Source organism: Salvelinus fontinalis, chromosome 3 (assembly GCF_029448725.1).
Source record: "Salvelinus fontinalis isolate EN_2023a chromosome 3, ASM2944872v1, whole genome shotgun sequence".
Classification (NCBI taxonomy): Eukaryota; Metazoa; Chordata; class Actinopteri; order Salmoniformes; family Salmonidae; genus Salvelinus; species Salvelinus fontinalis.
The window spans coordinates 52976256-52989957 of record NC_074667.1 but is presented as its reverse complement, the minus strand read 5'-3'; the positions used below and the strand labels follow the sequence as shown (position 1 = coordinate 52989957).

The following is a 13702-nucleotide window of genomic DNA, read 5'->3' as shown; positions in this document are numbered from 1 at the left end:
TTGCATTTGCTTGGTAATTTATTCTCTTCTCTTATTCGGGAATACTGGTCTGACCCCTTTAGACGCAGCCGGAGGCAGGACGTCAAGTATGGGAACCCCATCCGGCAGTGCAGGGGTTTCAACTCCAATGGTAAGACCAGTATTTGCCAGTTCTAGTGGATGGATGGGTTAGAGATTTTCAGTGGCGGTGAATTCATCTCATTCATTTTGAGAGGACTGACTTAATTTATGCCATCATGTGCCAGCATTTGAATAAAATTCTCCCCAATTTTGTGATATCCAATTGCGACCCAATTACGATCTTGTCTCATTGCTGCAACTCCCCAACGGGCTCGGTAGAGGTGAATGTCGAGTCATGCATCCTCCGAAACATGACCCGCCAAACCTCGCTTCTTAACACCTGCCTACTTAACCCGGAAGCCAGCTGCACAAATGTGTCGGAGGAAACACCGTTCAACTGAAGACCTAAGTCAGCCTGCAGGTCCCCGGCCAGCCACAAGGTGTCGCTAGAGCGCTATGAGCAAAGTAAAGCCCCCCCGGCCAAACCCTCCCCTATCCTGGATGATGCTGGGCCAATTGTGCACCGCCCTATGGGACTCCCGGTCACGGCCGTTTGTGACACAGCCTGGGATCGAACCTCGGTCTGTAGAATGCCTCAAGCACTGTGATGCAGTGCCTTAGACCGCTGCGAATCTCAGGAGGTCCCACATGCCAGCATTTTCTTCAAATAAATATAAATAAAACATTGCTCTTTTGGATTTTTGGTCTTTGTGGGACCTAATACTGAATCTATGGTTGCCATGGAGCCAGCAGCATACCACCCTGCATACCACTACTGGCTTGCTTCTGAAGCTAAGCAGGGTTGGTCCTGGTCAGGCTCTGGATGGGAGACCAGATGCTGCTGGAAGTGGTTTTGGAGGGCCAGTAGGAGGCACTCTTTCCTCTGGTCTAAAAAATATCCCAATGCCCCAGGGCAGTGATTGGGGACACTGCCCTGTGTAGGGTGCCGTCTTTCGGATGGGACGTTAAACGGGTGTCCTGACTCTCTGAGGTCATTAAAGATCCCATGGCACTTATCGTAAGAGTAGGGGTGTTAACCCCGGTGTCCTGGCTAAATTTCCAATCTGGCCCTCAAACCATCATGGTCACCTAATAATCCCCACTTTACAATTGGCTCTTTCATCCCCCTCCTCTCCCCTGTAACTATTCCCCAGGTCGTTGCTGCAAATGAGAACGTGTTCTCAGTCAACTTACCTGGTAAAATAACAGTAAAATAAATAAAAAAATAAAAAAATGGTGTCTTTCTATCTCAGCTAATAAGAGCACCCTGGAGATGGTGCAGTATGGGGTGGAGGGCAGCAGCACCTTCCTGGAGTGCCAGGCCCGTTCTCCTCACGCCGCCATCAAGTGGCACCTGCAAAGGGACAACAGTGACCGCCGTAAAGAGGTAAGCAGCCATCTATGACGCACACAATATCACTCAAACTAGTATTCTTCCCAAAACACTGTTGAGATCTACAGGTATACTCTATGCCCAATTGAACTTTATACTCAGACATATTAAGGGATACCATGAACTAAGGTAACTTGAACCATACATCACCTCTCTGACAGGGAGTTTATAGGTTTAGGAGTAAATCTCTCTAGAAGGACGTGATGTTCCTCTCTGTCGACAGCACTTCTCATTCTGTTACATAATGATGGTGAAGAGTCTTTGTCAGGCTGCTGCATCTGATATCTGAAATCTATTGATGTATTACTGTTGTCAGTCTATTGATGTATTACTGTTGTCAGTCTATTGATGTATTACTGTTGTCAGTCTATTGATGTATTACTGTTGTCAGTCTATTGACGTATTACTGTTGTCAGTCTATTGATGTATTACTGTTGTCAGTCTATTGATGTATTACTGTTGTCAGTCTATTGATGTATTACTGTTGTCAGTCTATTGACGTATTACTGTTGTCAGTCTATTGCTGTATTACTGTTGTCCGTCTATTGATGTATTACTGTTGTCAGTCTATTGATGTATTACTGTGATAAAGAGACAACATCCATCCAGACATGACAACCAGGTGGTTGGTTTTCAACCTGACGTGGTAAAGCCCAAACTTTCCCATTACCCAAAGGATGGGCCCATACATAAAACAACATAAGACCAGCTCATGGTTTCTCACCCTGATGCTTTTGTTAAAGTTTTATGGTGTAACTTCTGTTTTATTGGCTTTTCTGTTGGATTCTGCCTATCCCCATTGGCATGACTCAGTTGGCAGGGCTGTTGCTCAGCACATCTGATTCTGGGTAGAAAAGCTGTCAGCTGCTAATAACACTCTTGAATATGTGTCAGGGTAAACATCAAAAGACAATGGAAAACATCACTAGAGCACTTATTGAACTGCAGGTCAATGTGGATTGTGTTAGTCGAAGAATGTTTAGGTAGTCATAACACTGATATAATGGTATAGTTGGTGGTTGGTGATGATGCTGTGCTGCCAACAAGAGCAGGAAATTAGCTGTCAGCTTGGCCTCTCCTCTGATGTTTCTACCCTGGCTTTACATCATACCTTATTTCTTCATAACTCTCAGAAGTCATAACTCTCTCTCTATCGCTCTCTCTCTTTCACTCAATTTCAATTCAATTTAAGGGCTTTATTGGCATGGGAAACATGTTTACATTGCTAAAGCAAGTGAAATAGATAATAAACAAAAGTGAAATAAATAATAAAAAATTCAAAATAAACATTACACTTACAAAAGTTTGAAAAGAATAAAGACATTTCAAATGTCATATTATGTATATATACAGTGTTGTAGTGATGTGCAAATAGTTAAAGTACAAATAAAATTACATAAATATAAAATATATTTACAATGGTGTTTGTTCTTCACTGGTTGCCCTTTTCTTGTGGCAACAGGTCACAAATCTTGCTGCTGTGATTGCACACTGAGGTATTTCACCCAATAAATATGGGAGTTTATCAAAGTTGGATTTGTTTTCAAATTCTTTGGGAGTCTGAGTAATCTGAGGGAAATATGTGTCTCTAATATGGTCATACATTGGGCAGGAGGTTAGGAAGTGCAGCTTGGTTTCCACCTCATTTTGTGAGTAGTGTGCACATAGACTGTCTTCTCTTGAGAGCCAGGTCTGCCTTCGGCAGCCTTTCTCAATATCAAGGCTCTGCTCACTGTCTGTGCATAGTCAAAGATTTCCTTAATTTTGGGTCAGTCACGATGGTCAGGTATTCTGCCACTGTGTACTCTCTGTTTAGGGCCAAATAGAATTCTAGTTTGCTCAGTTTTTTTGTAAATACTTTCCAATGTGTCAAGTAATTATATTTTAGTTTTCTCATGATTTGGTTTGGTCTAATTGTGTTGCTGTCCTGGGGCTCTGTGGGGTCTGTTTGTGTTTGTGAATAGAGCCCCAGGACCAACTTGCTTAGGGGGCTCTTCTCCAGGTTAATTTCTTTGTAGGTGATGGCTTTGTTATGGAAGGTTTGGGAATCGCTTCCTTTTAGGTGGTTGTAGAATTTAACATCTCTTTTCTGGATTTTGATTATTAGCGGTTATCAGCCTATTTCCGCTTTGCATGCATTATTTGGTGTTTTACGTTGTACGCAGAATATTTTTGAAGAATTCTGCATGCAGTCTCAATTTGGTGTTTGTCTCCTTTTCTGAATTCTTGGTTGGTAAGCAGACCCCAGACCTCACAACCATAAAGGGCAATGGGTTCCATAATCGATTCAAGTATTTTTTGCCAGATCCTAAATGGTATGTGGAATTTTATGTTTCTTTTGATGGAATAGAAGGCCCTTCTTGCCTTGTCTCTCAGATCGTTCACAGCTTTGTGGAAGTTACCTGTGGCGCTGATGTTTAGGCCGAGGTATGTATAGTTTTTTTGTGTGCTCTAGGGAAACGGTGTCTAGATGGAATTTGTATTTGTGGTCCTGGCAAGTGTAACTTTTTTTGGAACACTATTATTTTTGTCTTTCTGAGATTTACTGTCACGGCCCAGGTCTGACAGAATCTGTGCAGAAGATGCTGCTGTAGGCCCTCCTTGGTTGGGGAGAGAAGCAAACAGTAGACATTTGACTTCAGATTCTCTCTCTATCATTCTCTCAGATGCGCTCTGACGGGCGGGTACTGAAGACAGAGCAGGGTCTGCTGCTGCGTTCTCTCCAGCCCTCAGACTCCGGGGTGTACCAGTGCACGGCCACAGAGAAGAACTTCAAACACACGCTGGTCAAGCTGCAGCTAGTGGTCCTGTCCAGCCGAGCCGTCAACAACCTCCTGGTGGAGGGTGGGGGCCTGGGGCCGTCTCCGCCCAGCGCGGGTCAGTACAAGGACCTGCTGACCATCCTGAGCCAGCCAGAGATGGGCCTGATCAACCAGTACTGTGAGGACTACTGGCAGCTGGGAGATGCAATGATGGGAGCCATCAAGGGCAAAGACACGGAAGAACTCAAGGAGCAGAAGAAACCACGCAACCGCCGACATCACAGCGAGGGAGAGGAGGAGGTGGAGACATGAGGGGTCCCTTAACTCTTCCAAACCTCAACGGCACTCTACGGAAACTGGGAAAGACTCAACTTAAGAGAGTGACTAGGTGAAAGAAAATCAAAAAACACAGTGGTAAAAAACAAGAGGCATACAAACACCCTACATCCCTTTGAACAATACAGTATATGATACACAGTATTTATTGTAGGTTGTATATAGAATCAGTCTGTGGATTTCTTTGTACTTATAGAAAAATGCTCTTTGTGTATAGGTACCTTTTGGGCAAATGTTATTGTTATTAATTGTATTATTGTTGTTACTGTCATTACAACATTCTTCATCTTTCCATATTTAGACATTGACAGCTCTGTTTGGAATGTGTAAACTGGCATGTAAAGGCTGTTCATTGTGAACTGAAAGGTGTCATTGTAAACAGAGAAATGAACTGAGGGTTGGGGTAGATGGAGATATATCTATCTTGCTTGTTGTTTGCTTTGACAGAAATTCAATACTCATATTAAGGGCTCGCCAGGAATTGTTTGAACATAGAGTAACATCACCATCACTGCATAAGGACAAAGACTCCTCACTTTAAGTTTCAAGTTTTATTTGTCGTATGTACGGGATACACATGGTATACACCATCCAACAAAATGCTTACTTGCAGGTTCCTTCTCGACAGTGCAACAACATAAAGAAAATATTAAAGATAAGAATACGAACATAAAGTAAATGTCTCAGTAGAATAGAATAAACATTTTAGCATTAGTATAATACAGGAAGGCACAATTTATTGTCCAATGTTTACACGTGTTTTAGTGAAGGGGGGATTCGGGGGCAAGTTCAATGGCAGAGGATGCACAAATTCCTCCACTCATTGGATAGCTATCCCTGTGAACCTGGTGTCTAAATGAGTATGTTGAATACCCTTGCTATTTTATTGGCTCCCCAAATAGGTTGATGGTTTTTATTTCTGGCTTCATTGGTTATTCCTCACTGTACAGTATATGCCTTTGTCTCAGGCAAACCAGTTGTTCTAAATGCTGTGTTGCTATGTATCCTACAGTATGCATGAAAACAGTTCTACATGGCCAGGATCAGGGAAGGTATCAATATATCAAATGTTTCCAAGGCAATTCATATTTGTGTGAGGGGGAAGGTTGAAACTAAGATTGTTATTGAATGGCCAGGTCAATCGAATAGATATGTTAACAAAAGGATGAAAAAAGGATTCAAATCTTACTTTAGAGCCGCTCAATTGTGGTAAACTACGTTGTGAAAATGGTCAAGTAAAATTTATCAAAAGAAACAAACACCATAGATACGTATCAAATAAACATTCTAAGGCTTTCTTTGGTTTATCTAAACATCCAATGGGATTGAGTGTGAGGGAGTAAAGAAAGGGTCAAGGTTTTGGAACAAAGGGCATTATTCTCTTATCTTTAAGAGATTGACTTGAATCTTATGGAACGTATTAGATATTCAAAACATTGACCAGGGCCAAACCTAGCAAACTTTGGCCAAATACATTTTATTTTGGTTGACAAAAACAAAAGCACAATTCAGCTTGAGATGGTGCGATGCCCAGATCCCTTTTACTTAAGCAACCATTTTGTTTCTGACTAGGAGCCATCTATTTTCATTTATTGGTGAGTTTGGCTTTACATGTACAAAAATAAAAACGTCCTTACAGAACAGAGCATTGAACAATGTTGTGACACTTACTAACCAAAATATTTGGGAAGCTGGCTTTTCATTGTGTGCATGAGTATGTATTTGTACTGTAATTATAAAACAAACAAAAAACTATGTTGTAGTTTTTCTGTTCTTCCAGTGTACAGTATGGTCAATGTCAGCCAAGGTCTGAGGGACAGCCTCAGAGAAAAACAAAATGGATGAGAACTACTATGTGTAATGTACCTACAGATATTGACATGCTTGCCCTTCCACTCTTCACTATAGAATACTATTCATTCCCAGAATAAAAGCAGACAGCCACTGTTACTCTCCTCCAGCTGAAAACAGGGTGTTACAGCAACAACAAGAACAAGTCTTTTTAAGATGTGTCTTTAGTTTTGGAGTGGTTTTCTTTTGTTTTGCTCGGTTAAGACTTTCTGAAAAAATATGAAATGCACAGACAGAGTTGACGTTATTGTAATGACTTGTGTAAATGACTTTCTCTTCCCTTTCCATTGTTGTTGCTGACTAATAAATTAAAGCTCTATATTTATAAAAATGGAATGGTCTACTTTTATTCTGATGTGTCCATATTATATTTTAAATATCACTCAGACCTTTTGGGATTAAATGTTCCAAGCTTCCTCAGAGAGAGTATGATGAGCTACTAGCCATTTGGGGCAGACAAGGGCATCACTGGCAGCTTGACTGACAGTGATGCTCTATTACTTTCTAAGACAGAACCCTCGGAGGAAATACATTTACATTGTAGTAATTTAGCAGAGGGTCTTATCCAGGGCACCTTACAGTAGTGAGTGTTTACATTTTTGTACTGGTCCCCCATGTCAATTGAACCCTGGTGTTGCAAGTGCCATGCTCTATCAACTGAGCCACATGGGACCCAATAGATGGGGGAGGGGGGAGATGAGATTAACAGTGTAAGATGAATACTGAGGCTGTTCCCACCATCAGCTCGCTGTGTGCCTCTCGGATCAGCCCGACAGTAGTCTGAGCCCCCTACTGTGGCTACCTGAATATGCACACTTACTGCTCTATTCAATCAAACCCGTATTGCAGTATTTACGCAGTAGCCTGATTTCCAATGGTCAAATTAACTCAGAGTTGTCTTGGGTACTGTATAAAAACATGCAACTACTACCAGGGTGTCCCCCATCACAGGTATGCTTTCCCTTTTCAGAATTAGAAGTGTGTGGGCACGGGATGAATATTGTAAATAAAGACACGGTGTAAACTGTAATATTTGTGTTGTGGAGAAATGACCAGGCAGGAGACGGGAGTACAGTTAGTTTTCGTTTAGTCAAAACCTCTCCTGCTCTACAGTTCCCGGGCACACTAGTGTGCATGTGCATTTCCTATTAGGTGTAGTAACGTAACACTGTCGTATTACATCACCGCTTAGTAACAGCATAGTAACTAATATAAACAGATGTAGATACCAGATACTACACTCCTCCCCCATAGTGTTTAACTCCCAGAGAACAAGGTAAATATGTTAGGAAACTACTAATGCAATATCTGAACAATGCATTCTTAACATTTTCAACTACTGGGTTGAAGCAGACTTTTCAGAGCCCAGCACAAATCCAGGGGATTATTCTGCCCCGAAGATGGAGTTTGTGTCCTAATAACTAACCCAGGTAATGTCCTTTTTCTTTCCTTTTATCTGTAAGTCGCTCTGGATAAGAGCGTCTGCTAAATGACTTAAATGTAATGTAAATGTAGGACATATTAAAGTGTTTGTTTGTTTAACTGTCTGTTACCTTAACCAGCTCAACTCAAAGGTCAAGCTTTTGAGGTGCCCTTCGCTGTCGAATAGGATATCTCCGCTCCTCCTGGGCTTCCGGTGGTGGGCCAGGTTCGGGTGGAAGGTCAGGCTCTGTCTCTCCCGTACGTCCACAGTCAGGAGAATAGTCCTGGGGGTCGTTATTGTTCTTGTTCTCTCGGCGTTTCTCTGCTGGGGCGTTGGACCGTAGCAGATGATCCACATGAACGTTGACCTGGCGATGACCAATTTGGACTTGGTAAGTCAAAGGTCCTTTGCGTTGCAAGATCACACCTGAGTTCCACAGGCTCTTGGGGTGTCTGAAATCACATACCATCACCCTCTCTCCCTCTTTGAATTCTCTGACAGTCTTTGAGTGTCTGTCATGAGCTTTCTTCTGCTGTAGCTGGTGCTTTGCCACAGTGCTTGACAAGTCTGGTTTCAACAATGTCAGGCGGGTACGTGGTTGGCGTCTCAGAAACAGTTCAGCTGGTGTACATTCCGTTACTGTGAGTGGTGTGTTACGGTAAGTAAACAGGAACCGGGGAAGCCTTTGGTGGGTGGGCACAGACTGAACCTCGAGTCTAGTCCAGGCCTTCTTAAAGGTTTGCACGGCTCTCTCCGCTGCTCCGTTTGATGCCGGATGGTAAGGTGGTGACAGGATGTGCCTTACTCCATTGTTCTTGAGAAACATTTCAAAATTGTTTGACGTGAAAGGAGGGCCATTGTCCGATACGAGCTCCTTGACTAGTCCAAAGGATGCGAACAGGTGTCTGAGAAGATTGATGGTCTTCTCAGCTGTGGTCAGTTGAGTAGGGAACACTTCCATCCACTTGGAATGGACATCGACGACAACAAGGAAATGTTGCTTGTCAATCTCGGCGTAATCCACATGGATGCGTTCCCAAGGTGTCGCAGCCCAGGACCATGGATGAAGAGCTGCAGCAGCAGGCTTGTTGCGAACAGCTTCACAAGGTGAGCAGTGGCCTACATGCTGTTGAATGTCCTGATCCAGTCCAGGCCACCACAGATAACTGCGAGCGAGTGCTTTCATTCGAGTGATCCCTGGATGTCCCTCATGCAGGTCAGATAGCAGTCTCCTCTGGAATTTGTGAGGTACCACCACCCTTGATCCCCACAGAACACATCCTTGATCAGTGGACAACTGGTCTTTCTTGTCGATGAATGGACGAAGGTTATCGTCATTTGCGAAGGTTGGCCAACCTCCTAATGTTAAGTCCAAGACTTTGGAAGGCACTGGATCTTTCCTTGTTTCCTCTGCTATGTCTGAAGCAGATATGGGTAGTTCGTCAATGAGAGAGATCTGGAAGACTGCTCTATCATCTTCACTGTCGGAGTCACTATTGCATGGTAGTCTTGATAGTGCATCTGCATTTGCGTGATCACTGGATCGTCTGTACTCAATCTCGTAGTCGTAGGCTAACAATATCAGAGCCCAACGTTGCATTCGAAGTGCAGCAAGGGTTGGTATAGCTGATTTTGGTCCAAGGATGGCCAACAGAGGCTTGTGATCTGTCAGCAGTTGGAACTTCCTTCCGTACAGGTATTTGTGAAACTTCTTCACTCCGAATATTATGCTCAGGGCTTCCTTCTCAATTTGAGTATAATTTTTCTTACTTGGTGACAGAGTCCGTGATGCAAATGCAATAGGGTGTTCTTCACCTGACGATAGAACATGTGAGATGACGGCTCTTACTCCGTATGGAGATGCATCAAACGCGAGTCTCAGCTTCATCTCTGTGTTGTAGTGGGCAAGCCACTTGCTCCTTAGCAGACGCTGTTTGCATGTCTTGAATGCTTCTTCGCATTGTGGGGACCAATTCCACTTTGTATCGGCCTGCAGCAGTTGGTGAAGCGGATGCAACAATGTGGACAAGTTTGCCACAAACTTTCCGTAATAGTTCAGGAGCCCCAAAAATGACCTCAGCTCTGAGATATAAGGTGCTCTCCAATGGTTGGTGCTGACACGAGGATGTCGTCCATGAAGCGCACAACGTTGTCTATACCGTCCAAGATCTGATCCATTGTGTGTTGGAATATCGCTGGAGCTGTCGAGATTCCATAGGCCAAGCGATTGAATCTGAATAGCCCCTTGTGTGTATTGATGGTCAGATACTGTTCTGACTCCGGATCCAGCTTCAGTTGCTGATAAGCGAATGCCAGGTCCAGCTTACTGAAAACCTTCCCACCAGCTAGAGTGGCAAACAGATCTTCAGCGTTTGGTAGTGGATATTCCTCTGCTAGTATGCAGCGATTTACTGTGACCTTGTAGTCACCGCACATTCTGACAGTCTTATCTTTCTTTGGGACTACAAGAATCGGAGCGGCCCAGTCGCTCCTCGCTACTTTCGTGATTATGTTATTCTTCTGTAGGCTTGGTTCCTTCTTGCACTCTGACTTTTGCTGTGAAGTCTTGTATTTCGCCGTAGCCATCTTTGAAAAGTTCTTTGTGCTTCTCCAGCATGTTAGTGAGTGTAGCCTGACTCACTGGTTTGTCCTTTCTCAGACTGAAGATTTCTCCCCAGTTCAACTTGATCTTTTGTAGCCAGTTTCTGCCTAGCAAGGCTGATTTTTCTCCTTTAACAATGACAAGCGGTAGCGTCCACTCCTTCCCCTCATACCGGACTGGTACCTGGATCTGCTCTAACACAGGAATAGTGTCACCAGTGTATGAAGAAAGGCGGATGGACGCTGGCTGAAGAGGGCACTCTTTCAGTTTTTCTTTGTAGAGTCTCTCTGGAACCAGAGATACAGACGCTCCGGTGTCCAGCTGCATTTTTACCGGTTTTCCCGCTAACTCCATGTTGAGATAGATTCCATCTTTTTGTTGTTGAGCTGTGTACACTGTGGACAGTTCCAATACTGTTTCAGTAGTACCTTCCTCTTCTTGTGCTGCGTCTGACACTTTGTGCGCTCTTGCTGTGCGTTTTGAGGCTTTACACACTTTCTGTAAATGTCCAACCTTTCCACAATTGTGCCACTTTACATTTTGGAATCGACATTCATTGTGCTGATGATTATCTCCCCCACATCTGTAGCAACTTGGCTTAGACCTTTGAGATGTGGGCTGCTTTGTTCTTGTGTAACCTTGAGGACGGGACTGAGAAGAGTGTGACTTTTGTGAGCCTTTTTCACCATGTGCATCACTGACCTTGTGAACACCTTTCTGACGTTCTGCATATCCCGATAGCTCAATAGTATCCCTGTGGGCAAGCTCGAGTCCAAGTGCGATATCACAGGCTTTCCGAAAAGTCAGATCCTTCTCTGACAGAAGCCTTCTGTGATATGCTTCACCTGTGAGACCACATACAAACTTGTCTCGAAGAGCATCATCAAGAAATTGTGCAAACTCACATGTACTTGCCAGCCTTTTCAAAGCAAGGATGTAGTCAGCCACGGTTTCCCCTTGACTCTGGTGACGTTGGTAAAATCTGAAACGTTCTGCAATGAGAATTGGCTTAGGCTTGAAATGCCTTGAAAGAGTTTCAGTCAGTTCTGCATAGTTCAACTCCACTGCGTTTATTGGTTCAATGAGACCTTTCAGCAATCCATACTCAGTTGGACCCAAAACACTGAGAAATATGTCTGCTTTCTTTTCATCTTTGATTTCATTTGCAGCCAGCCAACACTCAAAACGCTCCAAATAGGAATCAAAATCCTCTTTTGTAGCCTCAAACTCTGGTACTCGACCAATGGTGGCCATTTTCACATTTAATTGTTCAGTTTCCTTATTCCTTGCATTCCTTAATTTTCATCTAATTCTTCACTTCAGAAGTTTCTGCAATTACTTCGTTCACTGCACTCATTTGTAATAATGTACACACCGTGTTACGTTCCTTCTTCCTTTTTTTTTTTTCTTCTTGACAATATTTCTCCACTGAGATCGCCAAATTTCAATGGGTTCAATGAGTTTTTTTAATTCAACCACCAGAGGGCAGTGTCGCTTTTCTGGACTCAATAGTCTTGCTACTTGGCAGCTCCTGAACACTGTACCTGCTAGCAGTGCTTAGCCTTTTTTTTACTGGCGAAAGAAAATAAAAAAATAACTGACGAATTACATAATTATTTTGAGTTTCATTACTCACGCAACATTCTTCCCTTCAAGCAATGTCCGTTAAAGAAGTTTAATCACCTCGTCGCCACTGTAATATTTGTGTTGTGGAGAAATGACCAGGCAGGAGACGGGAGTACAGTTAGTTTTCGTTTAGTCAAAACCTCTCCTGCTCTACAGTTCCTGGGCACACTCGTGCGCATGTGCATTTCCTATTAGGTGTAGTAACGTAACACTGTCGTAATACATCACCCCTTAGTAACAGCATAGTAATTAATATAAACAGATGTAGATACCAGATACTACATAAACATTGCTATGGCGGGTTTGAATGAACTTCAGACTTAGGGCTCTATTCAATCTGTAGAGCTGGGGCCTCATTTATAAAACGGATTTACAATTTTTGATCTTAAGTATAACTTACGTAGAAAACCACGTATGTGAAAACCACGCATTGTTTATAAAACCTTACTTGACATAGACATGATCTTATCTCTACGCAAAGTCTAGACTTAACGTAAGCGATTTTCCTGCTGCTTATGTAGGGGTGTTGCCGTTTGGGAAGCATATGCGTCCAAGCCTGTTGTGAACTTTGCATTAGCTTAATGAACAATTTTTTAGAAATTATCAATTAACCTGTCTAGGATCAGCGTGGCGCTAGCGGCACCCCCCCCCCCCCCCCACTGAAAAACCAGTGCCGCGAAATTCAAAAAAAATATATTTTTAAAATATTTAACTTTCACACATTAAAGTCCAATACAGCTAATGAAAGACACAGATCTTGTGAATCCAGTCAACATTTCCGATTTTTAAAATGTTTTACAGGGAAGACACAATATGTAAAGATGTACATCTAATTACCTAAAAACACATTAGCATAATCCACCATCTTTTATTTGTCCACCAACACCAGTAGCCATCACCAATTCGGCTAAACTAAGATATTTATAGCCCCTAACCAACAAAAAAACTCATTAGATGACAGTCTGATAACATATTTATGGTATGGGATAGGTTTTGTTAGAAAAAAGTGCATATTTCAGGTAGACTTCATAGTTTACAATTGCACCCACCATCACAAATGGACTAGAATAATTACAATGAGCAACGTGTTTACCTAACTACTAATCATCAAACATTTCGTAAAAATACACAGCATACACGAATCGAAAGACACAGATCCTGTGAATACAGACAATATTTCAGATTTTCTAAGTGTCTTACAGCGAAAACACAATAAATCGTTATATTAGCTTAGCACATAGCAATTAGCAGCCCAGCATTGATTCTAGCCAAAGTGAGCGATAAAAGTCAACATCGCCAAAAGATATTAATTTTTTCACTAACCTTCTCAGAATTCTTCCGATGACACTCCTGTAACATCACATTACAACATGCATATACAGTTTGATCGAAAATGTTTATATTTAGCCACCAAAATCATGGTTAGACAATGTGAAATGTAACTCAGCTGGTCAGAATTTGTCCTTGCGCCACTTAGACAGTGATCTACTCTTATACATAAATACTCATAAACGTGACTAAAAAATATAGGGTGGACAGGGATTGATAGACAATTTAATTCTTAATACAATTGCGTTATTACATTTTTTAATTTATCCTTACTTTTCAATACAGTTTGCGCCAAGCGAAGCTACGTCAAAAAACATGGC

The 13702-nt window shown here is 42.5% G+C and overlaps 1 protein-coding gene across 4 annotated transcripts in view; it reads left to right on the top strand.

The window, feature by feature from the left end:
• LOC129851114 (semaphorin-3F-like) overlaps window positions 1-6749 on the top strand; it is a 106887-nt gene extending 100138 nt beyond the window's left edge. Inside the window, exons 17-19 of one of the 4 annotated variants that reach the window (XM_055917385.1) lie at window positions 63-130; window positions 1314-1447; window positions 4120-6749. In XM_055917385.1, the coding sequence (XP_055773360.1) occupies window positions 63-130; window positions 1314-1447; window positions 4120-4527 (610 nt within the window). In that variant the 3' untranslated portion in view covers window positions 4528-6749. Of the gene's footprint in view, window positions 1-49; window positions 131-1313; window positions 1448-4119 lie in introns of all 4 variants that reach the window. The other 3 variants (XM_055917384.1, XM_055917387.1, XM_055917386.1) reach the window with 3 other exon arrangements.
• Window positions 6750-13702: the final 6953 nt, after the last annotated feature.